Source organism: Triticum aestivum, chromosome 5D (assembly GCF_018294505.1).
Source record: "Triticum aestivum cultivar Chinese Spring chromosome 5D, IWGSC CS RefSeq v2.1, whole genome shotgun sequence".
Classification (NCBI taxonomy): domain Eukaryota; kingdom Viridiplantae; phylum Streptophyta; class Magnoliopsida; order Poales; family Poaceae; genus Triticum; species Triticum aestivum.
The window spans coordinates 279,704,132-279,731,843 of record NC_057808.1 but is presented as its reverse complement, the minus strand read 5'-3'; the positions used below and the strand labels follow the sequence as shown (position 1 = coordinate 279,731,843).

The following is a 27,712-nucleotide window of genomic DNA, read 5'->3' as shown; positions in this document are numbered from 1 at the left end:
CATACTATCAAAATTAAGATTCTTAGATGGTAAGATGGGATGTTCATCAACAAAACCAGGGAAGAAATAAATGGTGAGACCATTTTGGCACTTTATCTTGCGTCCCACAAGATGTTTTAGGTCCCCAGCATTATCTTCAGAAGTCAATGGTTTTCGGCTGGAGGCCCGACCCTGCAAGTGAAGTTAATTCTTCTTAACCACCCACATCTTAAGGGGTGGCTTAGAAGCAATGAGTCTAAGTGCAGCATCTGAGAACTTTGGCTTTGGAGCCCTAGCAAATAGTTTTGCAGGAGGTGAATAGTACTCAAAAGAATATGCAGAAAAATTCTTTGATTTGCGAACATAGCGGTTTGAAGAAACATGCTCATATTAATGAGTCTGATGATTGTTTCCCTGCAAAACATTGGTGTTAGGGTGACCTTGTGAGGTCCTCTGTCTGTATGAAGCCTTTGGGCCATATGAAGCCTTTGATCTGGGGTTTGTCTTCTTCCCTGGTGGTGTCATGATGACATTCACGGGAAGCTTCTCAAGACGGCTTTTAGGAACCTAGGTCTTCTTCATAGGTGACCCATTCCTGCAATTAGTTCCAATAAACCTGGCAAACACTCCACCATTCTGATTCTTGAACATTTTATAGTTTGAGTCAAATGACTCATCAATGATAATAGGGTTAGCACACGTGAAGCCAGATAAGGTGGATGGATCCACTAAAGGGCCCTTTGCAGCAACCCATGTGGTTTTGGGGTACTGCTCAAGCTTCTAGTAAGAACCATCAACAGTCATTTTCCTCTCCAAACCAACACCCTCTTTCCTAGGGTTTCGGTTCAAAATATGTTTCTTGAGGACATCACATAGCGTCTGATGCCCTTTGAGGCTTTTGTACATGCCTGTTTCAAGAAATGTCTTCAACCTGGCATTCTCATTAGCAATAGTAGTGGTATCCTCCAAAGAGGGGTTAGTTACCACATCAATAGTTGAAGATGTTGCAACTTCAGAAGCAGTAGAACATTCAGCAACAGAGATAGCATTTCACGCTCAAGGCATTTCAAGCAAGGTGGCACAAACTCTTCCTGAGTAGAGCTGATCTGTTGAGCGAGTAGTGAATAGTTTTCTTTTTGAAGATCTTCATGAGACGCTCTCAGTTTCTCTAGATCTTGCTTCCTTTGAAGATAATCATAGGAAAGCTTCTCATGAGTAGCTGAGAGGGTTTCATGACGACTTTCAAGTTCCTCGTACTTAACGCGGAGATTTTTTATGTCTTCGATTAAGGACTGAGTTTGATTCATTTCCTCGTCCAACAGGTCATCGCTTTTGTCTAGCAATTTTTGAATCTTTTCCATGGTTGTTTGTTGTTCAGTTGCAATTTTAGCAAGACTCTTATAACTGGGTTTGGATTCACATTCAGAGTCATCTTCACTGGAGGTCTGAAAGTAAGCATCGCGAGAGTTTACCTTGGCACCTCGTGCCATGAAGCAGTAGGTGGGAGCAGAATCGTTGTCATCATTCTCTTCAGCGTTGGCGTCGTGACCATTGTCTTCAGTGTTGAAGATGGACTTGGCGACGAATGCCGAAGCTAGAGCCAGGCTTGCCACGCCTGAATCAGAGTCCTCCTCAGACTCCACCTCTGCCTCCTCAGAAGCAGACTCCTCTAAATCCATTTCCTTCCCAATGAACGCACGTGCCTTGCCAGATGAGCTCTTCTTGTAGGATGAAGACTTTGAAGAAGACTTTGATGATTTCTTCTTCTTCTTGTCGTCGGAGTCATATTCCTTACTCTTCTTCTTTTTCTTTGCTTCCTTGTCCCACTGAGGACGTTCAGATATGTAGTGGCCTGGTTTCTTGCATTTGTGGCATGTTCTCTTCTTGTAGTCACGAGTGGAAGCCTCATCATTCTTGGAGCTGGATCTTGAAGACTTTCCGAAGTGATTCTTTTTGGAGAATTTTTGGAACTTTCTCACAAGCATTGCTAGCTCTTTGCCAATGTCTTTAGGATCATCAGAACTGCAGTCAGATTCTTCAGATGAGGATATAGCCTTTGCTTTCAAAGCACGAGATCGGCCGTAACTGGGACCATAGATATCTCTCTTCTCAGATAGCTAGAATTCATGTGGGTTGAGCCTCTCAAGTATGTCAGATGGATCAAGATCTCTGAAGTCAGGGCGTTCTTGGATCATCAAGGCCAAAGTGTCAAATGAGCTGTCAAGTGATCTCAGTAGCTTCTTCACTATTTCATGCTTGGTGATCTCAGTGGTGCCAAGTGCGCGAAGCTCATTTGTGATATCAGTGAGGCGGTCGAAAGTGAGCTGGGCATTCTCATTGTCATTCCTCTTGAATCAGTTGAAGAGATTGCGAAGCACATCTATTCTTGAGTCTCTCTGTGTTGAGACGCCTTCGTTGACCTTGGACAGCCAGTCCCAGACAAGCTTCGCAGTTTCCAGAGCACTCACACGGCCATATTGTCCTTTTGTCAGATGACCACCGATGATGTTCTTGGCGGTTGAGTCCAGTTGCACGAACCTCTTGACATCAGCAGCGGTGACGCCTTCACCGACTTTGGGAACACTAGTCTTGATGACATACCAGAGGTCGATATCAATGGCTTCAAGATGCGTGCGCATCTTATTCTTCCAGTAGGGGTAATCAGTGCCATCAAAGATGGGGCATGCAACGGAGACTTTGATTATCCCTGCAGTCGACATAGCTAAAACTCCAGGTGGTTAAACCAAATCACACAGAACAAGGGAGCACCTTGCTCTAATACCAATTGAAAGTGCTAGTTATCGACTAAAGGAGGGGTGAATAGGCAATTTTTATGAAAGTCTTCAAGGCATGAAATGTCTTTGAAGACAAGCAAGCAAACAACACCTACACAGTATACAGCGGAAGATAAACTGCACTAGACAGGCTATAGTCAAGGGGACATTGCAAGGTAAGCACGAGGACAAATAGCTGCTAGGTAGACAAGATGAGAATAGGAAGACAGTGTGAAGCCAAATAAGTAATCAGGGAGATTATCTTCACAGGGTGACATCAAACAAGGCAAGCAAGCAATGACTTCACGAAGCTAAATAGAATGTAAAGATGAAAGAATAGAACCAGTAGCTTGATGAAGACAAGGATTTGGTAGACCAGTTCCAGTTGCTGTGACAACTGTACGTCTGGTTAGGGAGGCTGATATTGAACTCAGAAGACCACGTCTTCACCTTATTCCCCTTGAGCTAAGGACACTTAGTCCTTGCCCAATCACTCTGGTAAGTCTTCAAGGTAGACTTCCAGACCTTCACAGGCTTTGTTCACCAGCGATCCGCAATGACTCTTGGATCCTCAGAACGCGACGCCTAACCGACTGGAAGAGACATAGTCTTCAAGTGTAATAAGTCTTCAGATCACGCAGACAGAAAGACTCCAGTGATGCCTAACACTCTTTGGCTCTGGGTGTTATGGGCTTTGTCCTTGCAAGGATTCTCTCTCAAAGGCTTCGGAGGTGGGTTGCTCTCAAAACGATTAAAGCCGTGCACTAACTCTGAGTAGCCACCAATTTATGGTGTATGGGGGTGGGCTATTTATAGTCAGGAGGCAACCCGACATGATATGTCGGAAATGATCCTGAGTCACTAAGGAACCGACACGTGTCCAATGATCGGATTTCAAACACACGCGACAACTTGACTTGAGCTACAAGCAAAGCTGACTCATCCAGCTCTGGATAAGATTTTCTCTCATTGTCTTCACTCGAAGACATAGGATTTGGGTTGAGCATCACATCAGTTTTCTGACTCTGTTCACTTGGACCCCACTTAACAGTTCGGTGGTTCCTATGACTCAAGAAAGAAGAAAATGAAACTACGAAAGAAACTATGTCTTCACACTCCATTGTCATCAAGTGAATGTCTTCACACGTCATTATCTCCGACGTGAATGTCTTCACGAATCACCATTGTCTTCAATGTCTTCATACATTCTTAGGGGTCATCTTTGGTAGGTAAACCAAATCAATGAGGGACTTCTAATTGTGTTATCCTGCAATTCTCACAAACACATTAGTCCCTCAACCATGTTTGTCGTCAATACTTCAAAACCAACTAGGTGTGGCACTAGATTCACTTACAATCCCGTTATCAAGGGACAACACATGTCTATGGTTAGGAAACCTTAGCCATCTCTTGATCAACGAGCTAGTCTAGTAGAGGCTTACTAGGGACATGGTATTTGTTTATGTATCCACACATGTATTTAAGTTTCTAGTCAATACAATTCTAGCATGAATAATAAACCTTTATCATGATTAAGAAAATATAATAATAACCACTTTATTATTGCCTCTAGGACATATTTCCAACATCTCATCCAACCCATCACCGTCCAACAAGCCTACAAAGGAATTACTCACTCCCGGCGGTGAGCATCATGAAATTGGTGATGGAGGATGGTTGATGATGACGATGGCGACGGATCCCCCTCTCCGGAGCCCCGAACGGACTCCAGATCTGGCATCCCGATGAAGAACAGGAGGTGGCGGCGGCTCCGTATCGTAAAACGTGATGAAACTTCTTCATTTTTTTCTCGAGAATTAGGAATTTATAAGTTTGAGATTAGGGTCAGCGGAGCCTCGTGGGCCCCACAAGCCACCAGAGCACGCCCTGGTGCCTCGTGGGCAGCAGGTGGCCCCCCTCTAGTGGGTCTTTGCTCTAGTATTTTTTTTATTTCAAAAATATGTCCAAAAAGTTTTGTCCAATTCCGAGAATTTTTATTTCTGCACAAAAGCAACACCATGATAGTTCTGCTGAAAAAAGCGTCAGGTTAGTTTCATTCAAATCATGCAAATTAGAGTCCAAACACAAGAGCAAAAGTGTTTGAAAAGGTAGATACGGTGGAGACGTATCAATGCACTATAGGAATGTTGTCAAATAAGTTTAGATTTGTTCGAAATGTCTAAATATAAATTTTTAGGGTTGACATTTACGATCCCACCTAATGTGAGGTCTCATATAAGTCTCCCCCGTCTTTGATCTTCTCTCGGTAAGTGCTTCTTCTCCCCATGCCCCCCCCCTAAATCCTCTAGGCTAGGTGTCTTCATTCCATGCCTCTTCCCTCTACTCTGTATGTATACACCACCATATATGTTCATAAGGGTGAGTGCATGTGCATCCATGTGATAGAAAAAACAGTCCTGCAAAAAAGGGAAATAAAAAGATGTCATTGTTGTAATACGAATAATTAGAGTTCATAGAATATTTGATTGGATCTGCATGCGATGATGAAAAAAAATTAGATACCATTGTTGTAATCCGAATAATTGGAGTTCTTTTCGAAAAAAGAATAATTAGAGTTTATAAAATATTTGATTGGGTCCTCGTGCAAAATTTAATCAAAATAATAAATGCCACACATGTGGCACGAAGCACTCCGGCCCTTACATTTTTACAACTAAAGTTGCCATCAAAAAAGAAAAAATAAACCCTAAAAAGCTAAAACTTGCCATCCAAAAAGAAAGTTGCCATGCTTGACAACTAAAGCGTCACTAAACTTATCATAAAAAAATGTTCGGAGTTGCCATGTGTTCATGCCACACGTATGGCACTTACCAGTGTCCAAATTTTAGGCTCTGTTTGGAACAAAGGGAAGAAAAGCATAGGATAGGGAAAAAACCCAAAAACTGGAAAGGAATAGAGGTACAAAACACAGGGAATAAAATCGCCATGCTGCATACAGAATTGCCGTTCGGGACAGAGGAAATCGAATCAGAGGAAATCAGATCATGTGGGTCCCATCTTGTAATTTTTAAATGCTATAAAGATGAGCACCAGCTGCAGTTCACGTGCATGTGGGTCCAAATTGCGCATGGTTCGCAGCAGCCTTTCCCTCGATTGCCTCGGGCCAACGCCAAAACAAGAGCTATGGGTGGATGTTTTCTTTCCCATAAAAACGCTGGAGATCGGAACTTTCCATCGGATTGGAACGAGTCTATTCCTTCATACCGAACGGACAAAACGCAACGATTCCACGAGAATGTGTTTCCTGTGTGTTTTCCTTTGCTTTTCCTACGTACCGAACAGGGCCTTAACGTGGATAGTCAGGGCTCCAAACAAACAATCCTAGGTGGCGGTATATGCATGGTATCACCAAGGTTGCGGATCTGCTCAACCAAGATGGAACTGATTGGGATATGGCAAGGATTGATAACATGTTTACATAATCGGATGCTGCGGATATCGAACAAATTGCTGTGGGAGGACTAGGAACGGCAGACTTCTTGGTCTGGAATTTTATGAACAATGGAGTCTTTACTGTTCGGTCGGCTTATCATCTTCGAATGGACATGAAAAAATGCAAGTCTGGTCGGCCTGAGCCTTCCAGTTCCATAGACCGGCATAAGGGTTTTATTGCGTTGTGGGGTACAAGTACTCCGAACGAAGCGAAGATCCGTTCATGGAGGATGATCAGGAATGGGTTAGCGGTTGGCTATGAACTACACCAGCGTCGGATTAAACCGGGTGTTTTCTGTAATGTTTGTGGCAGAGAAGAGACAATCTTTCACAGGTTCTGGTCGTGTCACCACTCGACTCTTTTTTGGCAGATGTTGCAATCTGAGACAGGGGCGGGCATGGCATCTCCACCAGCCCCAATGGATACCAATGAGCACTGGCTCGTTGGCTTTTGAACTCGTTTGCTGGTGCGGGTGATGATGAGAAGGAAACAATGATCCATGCAGTATACGGTATTTGGCTTGTGAGAAACGAGGCGAGGGTGGAAAACAAATTGCGCATCCACATGAAACAGGTTTCTGTTTTACGACACATGCAGGAATGGAAGCTATCTCACCAGCCAAAGGTTCGTGATGTCCATCTAAAGCAGGTGCAGAAATGGGCGGTGCCGGACCAGGGTTGGGTGAAAATAAATTTTAATGGTGTGGTCTCGAGGACTGGAGGTAAAGGGGGGAGTGGTGTTGTAACACATGACCATTATGGCGCTTTCATTGCTGGTGCTAGCCATTTCTTCCCGAGTATTGGAAGCCCTAAGATATCTGAAGTTCTGGCGTGCAAAGAGCTGTTCAATTAGCGATTGAGTTGAATGTTGATCGAGTTCATATTGAGTTGGACTGTAAGAGTGTGGTTCAGATGATCAATGAACCTGGAATGAACTATTCCGAGACTGGGCCTTGGATTCAGGAGATTAAACGGATGTTACACACGAGGAGTGACTTTAGAGTCTCGTGGGTTAGTCGTTCGGCAAATGTTGCTGCACATAAATTAGCTAAGGTAGGTGTTGCTGATGAACTATGTAAGGTGTGGATGGGGGTTCCCCAAGACTTTGTGTTGGACTAGCATGATGCCCGTGCATTGCACGGAACATCAAGATGCATTTTTTTACAAAACACCTGTTGTGATTGACCTATGCAGGAGTAATCCCATGCGTAAAAACTAATGATATCTCGATAATTTCATCGAAAAAAATGATATCTCGAGAATTTCATCAAAAAAATGATATATCGAGAAAGATGTGAGATAAGGTGAGGAGGGGTGGGGCGCGGTGATGATTGGTGGTCGGACGATCTAAATTGCAAGATGACAGACACATTATCATCATCAATTCAGTTTTTTTAAGAGTATAGATATAGATATAGATATAGAGATGTAAATCTCGGACGACATTCCGAGCTCTGTTTAAATAAATGCAGCAATATTTCGCCTAAAAAGAAAAAAAATCCTAGGCGGCGGTTTGATCGCGTTCTACGGTGGACTGGATGGTTCTGGACCGGTCTGGTTTTCACCAGGCAAAGCGGGTCCAAACCACGGTCTGAACCCTGAACCCAACGGTGACGGGTTGAATCCGATAAGACCAAGGCTACTGTCTCGGCCAGACTGAGGACCCGCGCCGCATTCCTACGGCCCTCCACCGGCGCCGCCACCCCATCCCTGCCGCCCCGCCTCCGGCTCCCCGCCGCCGCTCAGTCGACCTCCGCCACCGCAGTTCGACCCCGATTTTGCCTGGCATCAAGCGTCGCCGCTGCCAGCCGGTAGGGTTGCGCCGCCTCCCTTCTCCCGCGCTCCAACTTCGTCGTCGGCTCCCCCCACCCCGCAGCGCCTGTTCCGCGACCACGTAAAGCTCGCCGTCGGTTTGGTTCTACTCATGCGGTTCACGCTTCGCAGATTTGTTGATTTTGCCAGCCGGACATGTTCTATCTTCGTATCATCATGTAGCTACTTATGGATTAGGGCATGTCGATACAGTGACAAACTCTGCAAACTTGCATGCTTTCATCCGATAGATTGGCTAGTTTATCTATCGGAAATTACCCTCCATGGCCACACTCCCAGAAGGAGCTCCTCTCCATTTCATTTTCCCCGTTTCAATTTGCCATCTCCTTCATGGCTTTGCCCCATTTTTTGGCCATCTCACTACACCCCACAGCAGCTATATACTCCAGGAAGAAAAAAAAAGTAGATAGAGAGGGACGTCCAGGTCTGTTTGGTGACATGTGCCACCAACCTATTTGTGAGATTTGAATTGCAATACAAACGGGATAAAATTGTTTATACAGTCGAATCGTATGCTAGGGAGACCTATGTGGGGTTGGAATGACCTGAGTGAACACGATTTGGCAGAGCTCTTATTTCATAGTAGTTGGGACACTCAAATGGTTTCGAATTTACATGTGTCAGAGCACTTACCTTGTGACACCATGTAATGTTCTTAAGATGAGAAACTGGTTGGAATGGTGAATCAGGCAAACCTGGATATGACTTTTAGTGCACTTTTCTTGGGTCATGTACTTGAACTGTTTGCTTTTATTTTATTTTTGTCCTGGTTCTGTTATGCTTTGTAGCATTAAGCATAAATCTGCCAATGCACTCAACTTTAGAAGCTACTACCGTATAGTTGCGACATAATCAAATGCGGAGCACAACATTTCCACACGGTTCAACAATGGAGGGATGGAAATGACTAGGAAGGTGATAGCTGGGGCATCACACTGTCAATAAGAAAGTTACTCCAAAGTAAATGAAACAGCGCCTAATAAATTTGATAGAAGTTAATGCTAGCGCACAAATGGGCATTTAATTTTGACATTGTGCTGTAGCACTAGCTGCCCAGCTACTCACCTCACCTCACCTCAACTCAATACGGCAATCAACTCAAAATGCATTGAATACATTGAGCAGCGCAGATCCTGAAAGTTGTTGATCCATCAAGATTCTAGCTCCACCGGTAGCTAGTTGCAGAATTTCGTGTCTGGAGGAGTAGCAGAGAAGCCACCACCGTTGTGCTCCCCGTCCTGCCCTTATTTCTTCTTACCTTGTGCAGCCACATCCTTGCCCTACCTCGATTCACCATTCACAGGTCAGACCGTATTCACAAGGAGCTTCTGGAATCCTATCCTACCCCAAACGTAAAATCCTCTTGTATTTGCCGCTCCTTTTTTCTTTTCCACTTCTGGTATCGGCTCAAAATCGGTTCTTTCATTAAGCGGGCAACGCTCGTTAGCTCCAAAACCTCATCTCTTATGAAAAGGTTCTCAGTTCTTGCGATCAATGCATGCTGCTCTTAAAATCCATTTTCTTGTAATCAATACTAGGTTAGTGTGTTGCTCACTGATTACGAGTTGAAGGACTAGTCGAGGGACTAGTCTATGAGTCGCAGTGTGAATGTCGACTAGGATTCTCATGTAGACTACCAAGCCGAGTTGAGCTGTCGAGAGGCTCTAGTAGACTAGTCTGGACTAGTCGTGCTCTATGAGTCGCTCGACTCAAATTTGGGAGGGGATAAGTGAGCCAGCTCGCAGCCGTGGGAGGGTAAAATTGGAGCTAGGTTTTCAGGCTTGCTCTAGAACGGGCCGCACCTGGGACGAGGCTGCCGCCAGCACCCACTGACCCGCCGCCGCCGGCAGCGGTGGCAAGTAGCATTGCTCCGCTCTCCCTCCGCTGGTTCTGTTCCTTCCCTTGCCGGATCTACTCTGCCGTTGAAGGAGGGTGCTGCAGTGAGGGAGAATCAGAGAAGACTAGGGTCATGATGAGCAGGGAGGAGTTTTAGGGTTGTGTGCTGTTACGAGGAAAGAGAGCAGAAGGTGTGTGGCGGCTGTGGTGCAGGGAGAAGTGAGTGAGGAGAGTAGAATTAGGTCACGGGGGGAATATATAGCTAGTAGATGGGCTTTTGGGCCACAAAGAAGGGCATAGGTAGTGGCCTAATCTCCCAGTCTTTCTTATTTTTCCTTGCAATAATATACGGTACATGCTAAACTGCTTGACTCTCTGTTTCTTCTATGTCTGCCTCAAGAATAAGGCGGGGTTAGGCCTTAAAAACGATGGCTACTACTTGGTATTAGTAGCTGAGTACTACAGTACCACGTCGACTAGTCCAGCATAGACTAGACTAGTCACGATTGGTCTATGAGTCTCAACCCTGGAACGACTCGTCGACTCGTAAACCTTGGTGTTGCTGAGCCTTGCAGAGCATGTGTACTGAGTTTCTCATCCACTTATATGTCTGTCATTGCGCATGCTTGTTATGTGTGTCAGTAATCTTTTGGCATTCATTACGACCTGCATTTTCTTGCGCAAATGTGCGTTTGGGTATCATAATCTTATTTGATTTACTATCTAGTGCCAAGTTTCCTGCAGAAATTGTGTATTCTCCTGTGTTGTATAGTTATTGTCCCTTCAAGTCTTTGTGGTTTTCCTTTGATTCAGAGGCTGGGAACTTCAAAGAACAGGATCCATGGAGGGTGGAGACGCAAGAAATGGTTTGACTGGGACATCACAGACAACGGGAAGTGGGGTTGAGACCCCAGCAAAGCCACTGCCTCCTTGCTGTGTCAAGGCGAGGGCTGCAGCACCTGAATCTGAGGCCAAGTGCCATGCCACTGTGGTATCGGGATGGTTCACGGAGACCCGCTCACGATGTGGTATGTCCAGCTTGGTGCTCAATTGCATCATCCTTGCTACTCGTACTTGACAACAGAAATACTATAACTTCCTATCATTCTCCAGTTATTTTGTCTAAATTTGATTGCTTCATATGCAGGTAAAGCGAACAAACTGCAGTATTACAATAATCCAATGTGGCCAGGTATTTCCCTCACCGGTGCCTTCTTTTTCTATTGCTTGATGGTTATACCTGTCATTAAAATAATAATCCACAATAGGAATGTAATGTTAAGTTTTCTACATCCGTTCATGCGACAAAATGCTATTCTGGTAGACACTTGATTACTGGTTGAACAGATGCATGCCTGCATTGATGTTAAGGCATGGTATTAGTGCTGAATCGATAAAATGGATTTTTAATGAATGCTTTTGCCTTTCTGTTTTGGGAAAATAATTTAGCCTGGCTCAGTATTGACAAGAGAAATTCTTACTATTGATAAATATGAGTCTACAACCTCTTCACTTTTGTTTAAACAAATGGTTTTGGTTAGTTTTTAGTTATGTTATCAATGTACTTACTCAACACACCCCTTTTGACACGGTCATTGTGAAAGAGGTGGACAAAGTTGATCTAACATAGTAACATGCTTACCACAAGCAGGCATTGTGTTCTCTTCATTAGTTTGTTATACCAGTGGCACACTGTTGCTTTTCCATGCTGAAGTGGTGATCTGAGTTTGTGTAATTTTCCTCTTTAGTCATCATCTGATTAGAGAGCATATGCAGCCCAGTGCTACTTGTTGCCTTTTCTTTGTCAATGGTTTTCGTGTCTAATTTCAGTCCTTCCGAAACAAAACTCTTATGGATTTTTGTTCTGTTTCATATATCCGGACCTCTGGAATTTTTAAATTTTTTTATTTGAACATTGAATCATCTGTGTTACCCCAACTGTTTCTTTTACAAATACATACCAGTTCTCTTGCGCATGTCTCTGGCACTAGTTTCATTCCTGACCTCCTTAACGTGTTTATGTTTCACCGAATCATGTGTGTGTTGGTTATACTCAGGAATCTTGACTTCTTGTCCTTAAGTATGTTCAATTGTTTCTGCAAAGATACAATTTGTTTACATGTACTATGCGCGTCAAGCACATTGAATTTTCCAATTGCTCTTTACCATCTCACTTCTCATTTTTCTCGGGCATTTACTTGTGCAATGAAACAAGCCCCACTTCTTGCTCATTCATTGTGATTTCATTTTCCCTACTCAGGAGAGACCCATTCCTTGAAAGTGGAAAAGATCCTGTACCAGGGGAAGTCACCATACCAAGAAGTCTTGATTTTTGAGGTTATCTTCATCTATCATCTATTAACACCCAGAGGGAAAATTGTGTTTGCCTTCTTTTGTGTAACCTGGTTGTTTTTGTATGCAGTCGTTAACCTATGGAAAAGTCCTTGCGCTTGATGGTATTGTACAATTGACTGATAAGGATGAATGTGCCTACCAGGAAATGATTACTCATCTCCCACTCTGTTCAATTCCTTCTCCTAAGAAGGTAATCGTGTGATCTATGTTCCTTCTTATACAGTGAATTATATGACTCTTTTGATCTAATGATTGAAATTGTATTGACGATATTCTGCTGCTATATAGCAGCAGATTTAACCTTTCTTATCTGCATTTCCATTGAAAATGTAGCACAGTCACTTATGTTCTTAGAAACTACATTGCAGGTTTTGGTTATTGGAGGTGGAGATGGTGGTGTACTTCGAGAGATAGCCAGACATGGTTCAGTGGAGTCTATTGATATATGTGAAATTGATCAGCTAGTTATTGATGTACAAAATTCTCATATGACCTATATGCAGAAATATAACCATGTTATTAAAATTTCTGACATGCATCTTACTGTGTAGGTTTGTAAAGATTTCTTCCCAGACTTATCTGTTGGATTTAAGGATCCTCGTGTTCGACTTCATGTTGGTGATGGTATGTTGATAATCCCACGAGGCCATAACTACAACAGTACTTGTTGATGTTGTAAATATCATATATATTTGCAACCACTAGGTGTAGCTTTAAGTTGATGTTGTAAATTTCATACTGGAGTTGTTTTCCTTCCAGCTGTGGAGTTCCTAAGAAATTCTCCTGAAGGGACATATGATGCTATTATTGTTGATTCATCAGATCCTATAGGTCAGCTTATGCAACTGTGGCATATCTTCTTTTTTGACAAGTTAAAAGCATGAGTATTTATCTTTGTTCTTGCCGTTTTTACATTATCCATTCGGCACTGTCAATTGCAGGGCCTGCTCAGGAACTTGTAGAGAAGCCATTTTTTGAGACAATTGCTAGAGCTTTGAGACCTGGCGGTGTTCTTTGTAATCAAGCTGAGAGTATGTGGTTGCATACACATCTGATTCAGGACATGCTTTCGATCTGCTGTGAGACTTTCAAGGGTTCTGTCCACTATGCCTGGGCAAGTGTCCCAACATATCCTAGGTTTTCACCCTTTTCATATACTCCATCAATTTCTTATGCACGCCTGTTTTGTGGTCTTTGCTTAGGTTAATGTTTCATGTTGCAAGCTACTGCACATTCTGTTTCAACTTCTGATTTTTTTTCCTTTCGAACAACTTCTGAGTTACATACTAACTATCCACCCATATTTTTGCATCATCTGCTCAAAAGTTTTTGCACCACTGTTATGTAAAGTAATTTAATTGCAAATAGAGAAATAAAACTATGTATTTTTATAACTGTACCTGTAATTTTTCTTTGTTTTTTTCCCATCGAAGTGCTGTTAGGTCAATTTCGTTGTTTTGGATCATAATAAAAGCATATGCCATCCCTGTATATATTTTGAACACAAGTTTGCTTATTTATGTTTTGATAGATTTGGCAGTTTGCTATTATATCTCATAGCAACAGCCAAGCCACATGATGTGTTAAATTTAGCATGCACCTATTAGTATAGACTTAGCCTTTTTATTTGGTTGTAACGCAGTTCATGTATTTATATGCCATGTAGATTAGATATATTAGATGGCATGAAACAATAAAGCTTTTCATTACTGAAACCGTTACCACATAAGACATAACATATATGGGTATGGTTTGTTGTGTTTCCTTGCTTTTTCTTCTTCTTTTGTTAATGGATGCAAGCCGTGCAAATTCCTTATTGTGCTATTCTCAGTTGGGTAGATGCACATACTAGGGACTTGGAATAAGCTTGCTGCATACACATTCTTTGTTTTTTGACATCTCAGCGAGAGGAGTTTAGTAGTGTGGTGGCACATAGGACTTGGTTAGTTCTAATGGTGCACTACTTTTCTGGCTTCATCCTCATGGCCTCATGGGTGTCACTATTGTTGGCAGCTAAATTGGTTGCAGCGCTGGGCAATCAATGATAGGATGTTTCAGATTTAGCTAAACTCATGCAAGGAGCGTCTTATTGTGACAAAATATTAGTGAGAAAATATTCCCAACATTATATATACATTTTACCTGGTTTACGTCGTGCTAGCTGGTTGATGCGAGATGTTGAAATTTTACAGTAGTGACCAATTGTAACCTATATGGACCCGTTTGGCACTGTGGTGGATCAAACATCAAACCCTAAACCTCTTTATGCAAATTGAACATTTTATTGAAGCTATTGATGTTTTCTTTATTTTTTGTTGCACCAGTTATTTACTTTGAGCAGTCTTCTATTATTATTGGATAGGTATTTTTGCCATGAATACATTCCTGATTTATATTAAGCAAATGAAAAACCATCCTGATATGCTGTGTTCAGAAACACATCAAGAGACAAGAGATGGAGATATTCGACACGTTGCATATTCCACATCGGCATCAAATAAGAGATTTTGTATTGCTGTTTTGTGAAAGATAAATGCTGTTAGGGATGCTATTTTATCTTGGGAGTTCAGGGCATATTCCTCCTAGAAAGAGAAGTTGGGCCAATTTTAACCTTTTAGTTAAACAACTGTTATTAGGTGTTGGTGTCAGCTGCCCTTGTAAATTTGGTACAAAAAATTAAAACATAATATATCTGAATTTCATTGATTAGGCAACCCTTGCTGGCTGCCATTCCTCTTAGTATACGCATTAAGAGCTGCTGGTTGTGAGAAACAAATGTTGCTGAGCTGCAGCTTTAGATGAAGTCTTTGACGTGCTAAATGTTGCTCCTTTTGAAATTTACTTGTAACACAACATTTACTTGATTTGCAGTGGTGCAATTGGGTTTTTGCTATGTGCTAAAGAGGGTCCACCAGTCAACTTCCTGGCACCCATAAATCCAATCGAAAAACTAGAAGGCGCTATGACAGCAGGGAGGGACATCAGATTTTATAATACAGAGGTTTTTTCTGTTTAGAAAGTTACCTATCCTGCCAATTTTACAATATACTGTATTGCTTTTGTCTTGGTATATACTGTAGTATACTCCTAATAAAATGATGCAGAATTCTAATATTCCTCGAATTTTCTGCTGCAATGATTTCATGCTCTGCAAGTCGCAAGTTACTGTATATACCTCATGTTTATTTTAAAAAAATACTCCACTCCAACTTAGACGTGAGAAATCTGGCATTACGATTCATTGCCATCCATAAGCACACTGATTTGTTTTTTTGGCTGCTGACCAGATGCATAGGGCAGCGTTTGTTCTTCCAACCTTTGCAAAGAGAGAGCTAGAAGCATACGGTGGCTCCACTAGAAGGGTATGTTTCTTCAATTTGTTAAATGATAAATCTGTCTGTGTATTCTCTTTACTTGGCGTGTTCCATAATTTGGGCAACTTTTTGAAAGCATAATTTACTTTTTTTACCTGCTTTCTGAGTCTACCTAGAAAACCATGAAAAGTTACAGCTCTACCTTTGTGACGCTTACCTCTCATATTTGGCGTGGTTTCTTAATTTTGAGAGTTTTCTTGACTGCAACATTTACTTCCTCACATCTGAGTTCTAGGACGACTTGACTTGTTGGCTGGTTGGACATTACCTTCTAATACAATCAGACCAAACAGTCCAAAAAATTGATTAGTCGCTACATATCCTAGCTTTATTGCTTTCAGGCCTTTGAGATAGACACAAAGTCATTGTTTATATGTTCAAATATTATAGTAAGATGACTATCTCCCCGTGGTGCCCATATTTGCTACAGTAGTAATCTTGAATTAGTTCTCTACCCTATCTAGCTTGGTTCTTCGTATGCCAATTGCCAAACAAGTGAACTGTCAAAAAGCTTAACTGGAGATTGTTTGGACCATCACAGGCACAAGAGGAAAAATCAGCAGAACCAGCGAAGGTTGCCGTCGCGCCACACAGTGAAATTCTTACCGCTTAGACGAGTGCTCCTGGACTTGTTCAACCGTCGTGTGCTAGCAGGAAACGGTTCCTCTCCACCAGCATCCATGCTGGACATCAAGTACTTACTGGTATAGTAGCAACATAATTGGTGTGGGATATGGCAATACGCTTTGCGCGATTGATATGATGGTATGATAAGATTTGTTGGATTGAGATTCCTGGAATGGATAAACCAGAGAAAGTTGTGTGGCTACCGTAGTATTGGCACTGGGGCACGCGTAGTCATTTCGGGTGTATTTAGTTGGGCACTGCTAGGCGCCGGCCGTTCGGCCCGAGCCTTGCGCCGGTCGCCTCCTAGCTGTACCATGCACCCAGCCGTAAGTAGTAACCGTTGTATGTGTCTTTCATCTCGCTCGCCTCGCTTGAAACAAAAAATGCCCACGCCTCATCGCTCCCCATCCTTGAGTTGCCCCTGTTCCCAGCAAATCTTCACCCCGGTCGCAGCTTTCCGGTGGCCGATGCCGATTCCACCTCGTTGAAACCACGGTCGCATCTTTTGATTGCCGGTTGCAGCAAGTTGTGGCCGCCGTTCCAGCATATGACAGGTGCTGGTTGTGGCATCACGGTGTTTGGATGCGTCTTTTTCCTATTTAGTTCTTCTCCAACCTAATCGTACCGATTTTTGGGGAGTGCACAAGAATTTGGCTCGTGTTTGAATGGTTGCCAGACTATTGTGCCATTGTGGCCATTTGCCTACTTTCTGGCTACCCCTTAGTCAAAATTTGAGCAACAAAACCTTGCACGGTTAATTTTGGTAGGCTTTTATCAGATTTTCTAGAGGCTTGCCGTCAGACATCTGCTGGGTAATCTTCGCTCAGAGATTTTCATTTTTGGAAGCTCTGCTACGACTGCACGACACGAGCTCTTTTCTCGTACAAACACAAGTACAACCTATATGCATGCCGGTACACTAGTTGGCTGCCGGCGTCAAAGAGGCGGAAAGCTCCAACACCGTGATCTAACGCGGATTTAATCTGTTTTTTGTTTGTTTGGGTGGGCTGAAGGCGCGGTGTCCGGCCTCGTCCATGCAAATCTGGTAGGTGCACCCAACAGGCCGATCCATTTGGTCCGTCTGACTGAATTGTTCAATAAACATATTTTGCATAAATAAAAGCTTGAAACAAACGTCCCCGGCCATAGTTCATGCTGATATATGCGCCAGCGGCTAACATACATGCCAGCCGAAAAACCCCGCATGTCGGCCATAATTCATACTGGCACACGTGCTAGTGGCCGACATACATGTCAGTCTACAAAAAATTGCCTCTCGGCCATAGTTCATGCATCTCTGTACACATGTCGGCATATAAAATAATTACGTCTCGGACATAGTTCATGTATCTATCTCGAGCATCTTCCTTTGCTTCTTCTCGAACCAAATCCTCTTTCTGGGACACCTTGCTCAAGTCGACCGACATAGTCTTGACTTTCTTCAAGATTAGATCGAGTTTCAACTTGTTTGCTATTGTTCGGACATAGCTTTCCTTGACCTCAAGCTTTTTTGTTTTGTATGTCAAAGTAGGTCTTCATTTGCTCCTCTTTCTCTTGGCGCTTCCTCTCCACCCTCGCTTCCTTTTGGGTCATGAACCCCTTCAAAATTTCTTGTAAGGCGAGTGTCTAAGCATCATGCTTGTCATCCAACTTGGAGTTGGCCTCCCCCCTCGGCTGCTTCTCACCTTCACTTGGCTCAACGACTACCACCGGCCCCCATCTTTCTTTTGAGCGGCATATTGCTACTTGAACTTTGGACACTCACAAATCATCGTCCAACAATGGGTCAAGGTGAGTATCTTGTTCTCATGTTGGGTCTTGAAGGTTTTCAAAGATCGGAATGCCTACAAATGAAGATGAAAGCAACAATATGCATTCATATGCAATGGAGATGGAAGCATCAACCAACAAGATACACACATATAAACAAGGGGAGGAATTGCATACCATGTTTTTGATGCCTAGGCCACTCTCGCGGGACGACCGGTGATGTTCTGAAGGGTGGCACAAAACTTGATGGACTCCAATTGGATGAAGCCCCACCTTTATTGGTTTGACACCTCGCCACGGTTACTCTTAAACGTGTAGGGCTCAAACTTTCTACGTTCATGAACGTATGTATGGAGCCTCGTCCAAAACATTGTGCCATTTTTCTCGGTGCCGGTCTTGTGATCTTGTCCAATTTCTATCCAACCTTCGCAAATCAACTTGTTCTCATCCTTGGTGTATCCTCCTGTCCGGATGCTTTGCCACCTCCTTTGTGCATTTGCTTGTTGGGAGAGCTCATCGTTGAACAATGGCTCATCGTAGATGTCCACACCGTCTTCTTGCCTTGGTTGTGGCTGTCGGTGTCTTCTTCGTTGTGGCCGTTCGGGTCTTCTTGCCCTTCAGTGTATTGGTCGCGATTGTCTTGACTTTGGGTCTCGTTGGCATCGCGGGCTTGGCTACCCTCATAAATGATGTCCTGCATGTATTCATTGTACTAGGCCGGGTCGTCCTGCGTCGGTGTCGGGGGTGGCATATCGTCGATAGGCAGCAAGGCTGGGGTATGCACGCAACCAAACAATGTTCAGATGTTGGTTTTTTTGCATGTATTTGCTCAAGCAGGCCTAACTGGTACAAGTACGCAAAGTGACAAAAATAGATGCATGTCCAACCAAACACGTCAGTCTGCCATCGGCAACAAGTTTTGCCCGGCTCCAGCGAGGGAGGGGCGATGACGGCGGCGCGCCTTCGAGTCGCTTTAGTTCTTGTAGTCGTCGCTAGATGGTCTACTAATCTGGATGTAATTTTTATTATTTTTGTTATTCATTCTTCTATCATGATTGATGATGAATACATTCGAAGTTTTTTTTTTTTGAAAAAAGTAACGAATTCGGCAAGTTCGCGCGCGGCAATCCGTTGTGGTTGTTTGAATAGAGGGAATTAGATGTAAGATTTTAGAAACGAGTTTTTTTGAGGATTTTTAGGAAAACCAGTTTTGGTTAGTTATTCTGTTAAGGTAAGTATACCCAATACCCTGTTTGGATGGGAAAAATAGAAAAACACGATTTTGAGTTCTTCCCAAACAATTCATGGAGGTGTGGTGCTTCGGCTTGCTCTTGGCACCTACACGCACAGCGGCGGACAACCACACCGTAAACTGCTCTCTCGCGAGGGTGCGCGGCCATCGCCGAGGCCGCCAGGGTGGTCGCGCTGCTCGCCTGATCGTGCTCGGTTTCGTTCGCCGGTGTCATGCATGTTGGCTCAGGTTCCCATCAAAGAAGCACGTACATGCAGCTAACATACGGCAAGGCACGAGTACACGACGTAAAGCACCTTGATTGATTCTCAAGCCGGGGACGCATGTAGCATCTAGCTAGCTGCTGGATCGATTGGCCGGTAACAGCAGAGCACAACACACATACTAGGGAGGCGCGACGACGACGTAGAAGCTGGAGCATATGGACGACGACGGTGGCTGTGAAGCGGCTGATGGACACGACGGCAGCCGGCCCAAGTCTGCATCCGCCATGGAGGCGTTGGTCTAGGTGGAGCATCGCAACCTGCATGCTCCGGCTGCCTGGCCGAGATCAACAACGACGTCATTTGGCTTTGTCAAGTTGCTGTCGCGGCCGGCGGCGTTTACCATGATCAGCGCGTCGGACTTCGCTGATCTCCTGATGCATATAGAAAACGCGTTTGTATAAAAACGCCTATTAGTCGTTTTTGTATAAACTGGTTTTTTGGGTTTTTGGAAAACTCAGTTTAGTATATCCACGAGTTAGTTAGATAATCCAAACAATGTTTTAGGTTGTTACACCAGAAATCGGGTTTAAGGAAAACTTGTTTCCTATAATCTAGGTATCCAAACAACCCCGTTATGTGGAATGATAGCACGAGGTATTAGCATGGTCTCTCTCTCTCTCCGAGGACGGACTGGAGTCAGATAACCAACCGCATCGCGTGTAGCGCGGCTCCACCAGACGCCCCTTACAAATTGCCGCCCTCGCTCTGCTCGTCCCACGAACTCAGGGCCCTAATCGATAGCTAGACATTGACCAGGAGCGCTCCAGGGCGGGCGCATCTGCGGCTCTCCGGCCCGGCTCCGTCCGTCCACGAGATGGGGATGGCCGTGCTCGGCGAGGCCCAGCGGCAGCGGCGCCGGAGCGTCTACGAGTTCCTGGACGCCACCAGGCCGGCGCGCGGCCAGGCGCTGCGGTGGTGCGAGACGGCGCGGGAGATGCGCAGGGTGGACGGCGACATGAAGGAGGCGCGCCTGCTGCTCCGCGGCGCCCTCTGCTGCGTCAAGGACTACGCGTCCGTCTACAGGACGTGGATCGCCATGGAGAAGGAGGCCGGCGGCGTCGGCGTCGCCCGGTGGCTCTTCGAGGAGTGGGGCGCCGTCTGCGCCAAGGACGGCGGCCTCCGCAACGAGGGCGACGGCGCCACCGCCGACGCGTACGGCGACTACTGGTGCGCGTACCTCGCGTTCGAGCTCGGCCACGGAGACCTCCGGCGCGCGCGCGCCGTCGCGGCGCGGGCCGTGAGGGCCTGCCCGCGCGACGCCTCGCTGCGCGACACGGTGGAGCTCCGCCTCAGGGACGAGCAGGAGCGGCAGAGGCGGCGGCGTCGGCCGGGGCTGTTCCGCAGCGCCAAGAAGTGGCTGGTGGACGATCTGCGCGCGTGCTTCAGCTCCGTGGGCGAGCAGCGGAGTACCAGCGGCTGCTTACCGCTCTTCTCCCGGCCGCCGCGGGGGTACCGGCGGCTCGTCACCGACGGCGACGAGTCGCCGTGATCGATTGCTGCTTAGCGGCCGAGTAGACCAGATTAGATCGTACTACAGTACAATGTAAATTGTTCCACGCATTAAATTACTGGCGATGGTTTGATCCCAGGAATTAATTAACAATGCTCAAGTCAATCTCGTGTATCAAGAGATTCAGTCCAGAGTTTTTAAACTCGATGTAAGTAGTCCAGTTGTCCAATTGCTTTCTTGCTGAGTCAGACTGGCCTGCAATGGCTGTTTGTTGGGCTGTACTTTGTCTTACCAACTGAGATGTGATTTGTAAATCCTATTCTTCTGTGGGTACTTTTGTTTTATAAAAAAAGTGATGTTCATCCCATTTTTTGCAACAAGCAATCGTTTTTCTCTACTCATTTCTCCGCGTCCGCAGCCGCCCTCCTCACATCCAAAACCCCAAATCCGTACACAAAATGTGGCAAGTTCATCAGCTGCATACGAAACGCCTAACGGTAGCTAGATAGATTGATAGATATATGCGGAGGGAGGGCACCCGAGTTCACCATTTCCTCACTAGGCGGTTCCTCCCGGGCTCACCGGAATGACAGTCATAGTCTTTGCATAGGCCTCGGTGGCCAGAGGGGAGTCTTCATCGTCTGTGGTGGTGCGAGGAGGAGGAGGAGCGGACCCCGGCTAGACATTGGGCGGCACTTTATGTGAGGATTGAAACATTGTAAAAAAAAAACTTGATTACAACACTCAATGTAAAGGGCGGGGTTTTACCCATTTGCATAAAATCTGAGCATGTTGACGTGTATCACATCGCCGCACACTTTCTCACCGACACATGAATTAGCTATTTTTTTTGGAATGAAGGCTTGAGACGGGCCCGGCTTTGAATTAACAAAAACATCAACCGGCTACGAATACATCGGTCAATGACTTATAATGAATGGAATAAAAAAAAGGAGGCCATTAAACCCCAAGCAACAAATACAAGGTGCAAGCAAAACATCGCATACACTAAAGACATCACAAGCAACTACTAAGATATAACAAAAAAAAACTTGAGCTTGATTCGTCGAGGTTGTTGTCCACCGATGCAATCATCACCAATGAAGCAACAAAGAATATGGGGAGGGGGCACATTCGTAAAAGGAGTAAGTCCTTGTCCACTCCCAAAAGAAAAACAGTCTGTACACAATGCCATCCGTCTCCACTATGTAAACGGGCCATGCCTTCTGGTCTTAGATCGTGGGATGCTGCACAGTCTACATGCAAAGTGGTTCACCCTAGAACCCCAATGAGCACTTGACAACAAGATTACTAGGGGATGAGCTCTAGTGTTGTGATCCCACAAACTGAGCTCCATACGAGGTACGTCGCCATCTATGACATTGCCACATAGAAGATGTATATTGTAGGAAAGAAACACAATCCAAACAGACACGAGGAGATAAGTTGACAATGCCATCCGCAGAAGAAACGATACTTGTCGGAATCCCGTGTCAAAGGCGATGCACAACGGACATATTGGCCTCAAAAGGACAGGAACACGGGTGTCCAGAGCCCGCCATGACTGCCACGTATAACACAACCGAAGCTCGACAACAAACCGGCCATCAGCACATCCCAACTCAACTACCATAGTTTGCACATATATGCATGGGAGGATGGGTGGTATAAGATACCTGAATGAGGCCTCCAAGGAGGTGGACGACGCCCGCGGCGTCATTGTATCTGCCATCGCCTGCCAAGGGTTTTCTTGATCTCAAGAACCCGACCACCTGTAGTTCGACCGTCACCCGGATTCTGCAACCTAAGCAACAACCCACAAGGTAGACCGACGGAGACCATCCGAGCACTTGACACCACAACCCAGCACTGCCAACTCTATCCAGAGCCTCATCATGGTGGCAGTAAGATCGGGAGAGAGGTCGGCAGTGTACTAGGGTTTGGAGCCGCCCGAGTCGCCCCGACAGGAGCGACGCAGGGGCCGAAGACGGCACACGATTTGCAAACATAGACTCTGCTTTCGATATTCCAAACATAGTCGAAAATTGCTATCCAACTCAGACTCCGACCAGACTCTGCTTCAGATTGAAAATCAGCGCTGCTATACACACGACGAATGCGCGGCCGATGCCCGCACGATTCGTACGTGGCAGCGCAAGCAGCAAGAGTGCATGCAGGAGCGCAGTTGGGGAGGCAGCATCGTTCGGAGGTCGTGCGAGAAGAGTCGTCTGTGAAGCAGTTTCGATTGAAAATTGCTATCCAACTCCAACGAACACACAAAAAAAATACTACAATACTCAGAGCCTGCTTTCAATAGTTCAAACATAGTATTTTTCGACGAAATATATATCCGAAATACAAAGTTTCCATCGGTCAAAAACCAAGTAAACTAGCTAAACTCGTAAACAAGAAAAACGACGAATTAATTAAGCAGCCGCAAGGATGAAATATTGTTGTATCTAGGACGTCTCTACTCGTTGAAGGCCCAGGCGTTTTCCTTTCTGACGGCCTCCTCCTCTTCCTTGGTGAAGTCGTTTTCGATCTTGAAAATCTCGCGCACCTCCTCAACCGACTTGTCCTTGATGTCGTCGGCCACCTTCTGGCAGGCGAGGTCCAGGAGCCCCTTGATGCTCAGAAAGTTGGCGGCGAGGATGATGTCGAACAGCGTGGCCTGGTCGACGGCGACCAAGCTGGCGTCGAAGCTCTTCAGGTCATCCTTCTCGCCGGCGCTGGCGTTGTTGTTGTTATTGTCGTCGTCCTCGTCGGCGTCGGCGGGGTCGGCGACGTGCTTGTTAGTGTCGTCGGCGTCGGCGGCGTGCTTGTTGCAGTACTCGATGACCATGGAGAGGATCTTGGCGGGGACGTTGGGGAGGGGGATCCCGTCGTCGGCGCAGCCGTCCTCGATCATGTGCTTGATGGTCACCGACATCTTCGCCGCCTCCTCCGTGGCTTCGAAGCTCTCGCCGTCGGAGCTGATCAGCGTGATCATCTTGTTGCTCTTCTCGCCGCCCACCACGGCCTCGCTGCTGCTGCTGCTTGCGTCCGCCGGCGTCGCAGCCATGGTTCCTTCTTGCTTGATCTCTTCTCTCGTCGAATCGCGCGAGTCGATCTTCCTCGATCGTGAGCTTGGATCGATCGGTTTGATTCAGGGCAATCGTAGTGCACCCGTATTTAAAGAGGGCCGACGAACGTACGTAGCAGAGACCGACACGTACTCGATCACAATCAGGTACGTACATGCGATCCCTGCAAAAAAAAAGGTACGTACATGCGATGTCTTCGTGTTTTGATCCGACTCTTTTTTTTTTGCGTCGAGTTTCGATCGAACTTTTACTGGGCACGCTCATGACTACTCTCGGAGATTCAAGAGTATGGAATATTTACCTGATCAAAATTGGCCAATTATATACCTTTTAAATAAATTAGGAAAACGATCAGAATCAGCCGGCGGATTATCATGCCCATGTCCGCTGCCTTGGTTACGCGCCACATGGCCTGCGAAGCAGACTGACGCGCCTCAGAGGGTGGTTTTGGTTTTGCAACAGAGCGCATGTTGCAATTGCAACAAGCCTCTTATTGCAAAACAGCCCTGTTTCAGCCTCCTAAAAGTATCGTCCATTTTTTTTCCTGCAACATGTCTTTGTTGTGAAAATTTTCTGTAATAAGAGCCATGTTACGGAAAATTTCTGCAACAAGACCTATGTTGCGGAAATTTTGTGCATCAAGAAATCTGTTGCAGAAAATACCGCAACATGACTCTTGTTGTGAAGGGATGGTTGATCACGTGGGTGCATCGAACATCGAACGACCATTAGTGTGTTCATCCAATGGTCAGCGAGACGGTAGATCTTTTTTAATTATTCGTCGGCCGACAGATAGCGCTGCCCTTAAAACTATTTACATATTTATAATCCTCTATCATTAAAGTGGAGTTTGTTGGTTTTGATTTCATCGCTTCCACCTTTCCCATCAGTATATGCCCTTCTCATCGATCTTTTTTTCAAACCATGTGATAACCCTAATTTTTCTAAACCGGCCCCACCTCGTTGTTTATGGTGAAAGAAATACCCTGCAAAGCAATCAACAAAAACCAAATAAATTGCCAATAGCAAAAATTCCCTTGGAAGCAAATAACAAAATCTCATGTAGTTGTATGTACATAATCTCAATCACATCATATCTTTCCTTAAATTTGCTCTGCGGATTCCTTCTTCATAGCATATCTCAGTCTCAACACACACTTAATATTTTCCTACATTGAACCACTAGAATAAACCTGTCTCCATTGTAACACATGCGCATTTAGCTATAACAGTTGATGTAAACTCGAGTGTGTCCACTAGTTGTATGGCTCTTTCAGCCAATGTATCAAATTGTACTTCTTATATGTTTATAGGTATTAAGTTCTACAGACTGAGACTTAGACTAAAATCTCAGACTGAGTTTTAGCAAGCCCAAGAAAAATTCGGTACATTCACAGTTCAAGTTCTACCATCGCACACACACACATTTCGTTTACGCCACTTGGGCTATATGCCTAGCTAGCGTGCCCCCGTGAAGAAGGCGAGGGCGCCGACTAGCGGCGCGTTGGTGTAGGTGGACGGCTCAGCCTGCGCGTAGTTGTCGCGGCTGTCGGAGTAGCTGTCGCTCTGGTCGGGGCCGCCGACGACGGCGCCGACGAGCACGTTGCGGTCCGGGTCGGACGAGTGCAGGTAGTGGAACCCCTCGTCGCAGCCGATGCGGGCCGGGTGGTCGTGCACTGACGGCATGGAGGCGCCCCGGTGGTGCACGCGCCTCGGGTACCGCGCCCCGAACCCCACCATGTACGACATCCCCGCCGGGTTCGCGCCCAGGATGTAGTCCACCTGCGCGCGCGCCAAAATGACCGATGAGCCTCCCTCTGCCAAGGCAATCTTAATATTTCGTCTAGGGGCCATGCAAATGTACGTACCTGCTTCTTGGCGAGCGAGACGAGGGTGGAGGGGGTGACGGCGGTGGAGCCGCAGGAGACGGCGCCGCCGGTGGAGCTGAGGTACTTGGCGTAGGTGAGGAGCAGGAAGGCCGTGGAGGTCACGTACTCCATGTTGCTGTCGCGTTCCGTGAACAGGAGGCCTCCTGGTGTGTACTGGGACTGGAAGCCGCCGGCGCCGGGGACGAGGGAGCAGATGTACTTGTCGGCGTGCGCCTTGTACGGGCGCAGGCTCTCCACCCGGTTCTGCAGAAATACCTTGGAGAGGAGGACTTTGGTGGCGGCGCGCTTGTCGTCCCAGCTGACGGTGTACGCGTCTTGCTCCCCGCCGAGCGTGTGCCCGTTGGAGTTGATGTAGGTCATGTACACGCTCTGCGAGCTCGGCGACGGCGACGACGCCAGGTGCAGCCACGTCGCCGCCCAAAGGAGCTCGTCCTGCATGCATTCATGGATTATGTTATGGTTATTCCGACTCAGCAGCATGGTTATTCCAACACAACATGCATGCATGCATGTTGTGTTGGCGTGCAGTTGTGGGTTGTTTACCTTGTAGCCGGAGTAGGAGCAGTAGAAGGGACACACCACGGAGCTGAGCGAGTCGATGTAGGAGCCCCTGTATCGGTCCGCGAAATCAAACACCTGCCGAGCGGCGCGGAGCAGCTTGGACGAGTAGGCCGGGTCGCGGGCCCGGAACACCAGGGAGGCCGCGGCCAGCGCCGCCGCGGTCTCGCCCGCCACGTCCGACCCAGGGTTCTGGGGCGTCACCTTGTACGCGGCCCGCGGCGTGTCCATGTCCTCCGGCCTCTCCCAGCACCGGTGGTCCTGGTACGGGTCCGCCACCTGCACCCACAGCGCGCCCGGCGTCGCCGTCGCCGCCTTGAGCAGGTAGTCGGAGCCCCAACGCACCGCCGCCTCGGCGTTGGCGAGCTGGCCGGGCGGCATCTCGCCGCCGAACTCGACCACGCTCCACGACAGCATGGTCACCGTGAACGCCATGGGCAGGCCGAACTTGACGTTGTCCCCGGCGTCGTAGTAGCCTCCGACGAGGTCCACCTGAACAATGCCAACAAGGCACACCTCAATGGATATACTCTCGTTAACGACATGCATGGCATGGCATGCAATAATGCTAAACATGTGAGTAAGTACGTACATTGGAGGCGTTGCCGTCGGAGAGGGCGGAGTCGGCGCGCCACGCCACGCGTTGGCCCGGCGGCAGCTTCCCGGAGCGCTGCGCCTCGAAGAAGAGGACCGCCTTGTCGAGGGCGTCCACGTAGTTGAACGCCTTGGCGCTGTGCGCACCGGTGACCAGGCAGAGGACGGCGATCAGGTAAGTGGACATGCAAGCTTTGGGGGATGCCATTGCGATCAGGATGTGTGTTGGTGGTGAGCTACATACTAGCACGGTAGGACTATATATAGTGGTCGATCAGTTGATTCGGCTCCATGAAAGGTGGCGGCAGTTGCAGTTGGGATTCATGTCGTAGACGAACACGATCGAGCACGCTACGTATTTTTTAATACGTACTATTAATGTATTAATGTTCGCCTTGATTTCCTGGCGCATTATCCCCTTCCTTTTTAATGTTCGCCGAAGATACAGACGCAGCTTGATGTATATCCGATCCGTACGTAGTGGTCAGAACTGCGCTCTGCTTAATTTGCTCCTGTTAACTAGGAGGAGTGGTAGCTTTCTGCGTGCGGCCGTCGCTAATTAGGGCATGTATCAATGGTTGATAAAACGGTTTTATATTAAATTTTATATGTAATTTAG

General features: G+C 46.3%; 3 protein-coding genes across 4 annotated transcripts; 1 reads left to right on the top strand and 2 right to left on the bottom strand.

Annotated features, from left to right (window-relative positions):
- Window positions 1-7,814: 7,814 nt before the first annotated feature.
- Window positions 7,815-16,433, top strand: LOC123120961 (spermine synthase). 2 transcript variants are annotated; one of them, XM_044540911.1, is made up of 12 exons: window positions 7,815-8,017; window positions 10,689-10,903; window positions 11,023-11,067; window positions 12,136-12,212; window positions 12,298-12,420; window positions 12,599-12,703; window positions 12,782-12,854; window positions 12,990-13,061; window positions 13,172-13,367; window positions 15,102-15,231; window positions 15,518-15,592; window positions 16,146-16,433. In XM_044540911.1, the coding sequence occupies exons 2-12, from the start codon at window positions 10,717-10,719 to the stop codon at window positions 16,215-16,217; spliced, it is 1,155 nt and encodes a 384-aa protein (XP_044396846.1). In that variant the 5' UTR covers window positions 7,815-8,017; window positions 10,689-10,716; the 3' UTR covers window positions 16,218-16,433. The 2 variants fall into 2 exon arrangements, with proteins under 2 accessions (XP_044396846.1, XP_044396845.1); XM_044540910.1 differs by having other exon boundaries at window positions 7,820-8,100.
- Window positions 16,434-23,283: 6,850 nt separating this feature from the next.
- Window positions 23,284-24,125, bottom strand: LOC123124671 (SKP1-like protein 1). The gene has a single exon (XM_044545249.1). The coding sequence runs from the start codon at window positions 24,028-24,030 to the stop codon at window positions 23,440-23,442; it is 591 nt and encodes a 196-aa protein (XP_044401184.1). The 5' UTR covers window positions 24,031-24,125; the 3' UTR covers window positions 23,284-23,439.
- A 1,385-nt stretch (window positions 24,126-25,510) lies between these two features.
- On the bottom strand, window positions 25,511-27,310 carry LOC123124670 (endoglucanase 4-like). Its single transcript, XM_044545248.1, has 4 exons — window positions 27,092-27,310; window positions 26,704-26,991; window positions 25,921-26,373; window positions 25,511-25,834 (listed from the first exon to the last, which is right to left on the bottom strand). Exons 1-4 carry the CDS (start codon window positions 27,299-27,301, stop codon window positions 25,511-25,513), a joined length of 1,275 nt encoding a protein of 424 aa, XP_044401183.1. The 5' UTR covers window positions 27,302-27,310.
- Window positions 27,311-27,712: the final 402 nt, after the last annotated feature.

Bases quoted from the DNA above. Each gene is read 5' to 3' on its own strand.
- LOC123120961 (XM_044540911.1), top strand. From the start codon at position 10,717: ATGGAGGGTGGAGACGCAAGAAATGGTTTGACTGGGACATCACAGACA. The intron at 12,704-12,781 runs GTACAAAATTCT...CTTACTGTGTAG, and splicing joins TTGATCAGCTAGTTATTGAT to GTTTGTAAAGATTTCTTCCC. The intron at 13,368-15,101 runs GTTTTCACCCTT...CTTGATTTGCAG, and splicing joins AGTGTCCCAACATATCCTAG to TGGTGCAATTGGGTTTTTGC.
- LOC123124671 (XM_044545249.1), bottom strand. From the start codon at position 24,030: ATGGCTGCGACGCCGGCGGACGCAAGCAGCAGCAGCAGCGAGGCCGTG.
- LOC123124670 (XM_044545248.1), bottom strand. From the start codon at position 27,301: ATGGCATCCCCCAAAGCTTGCATGTCCACTTACCTGATCGCCGTCCTC. The intron at 26,992-27,091 runs GTACGTACTTAC...GGCATTGTTCAG, and splicing joins CCGACGGCAACGCCTCCAAT to GTGGACCTCGTCGGAGGCTA. The intron at 26,374-26,703 runs GTGACGCCCCAG...GAATGCATGCAG, and splicing joins CGCCGCGGGCCGCGTACAAG to GACGAGCTCCTTTGGGCGGC.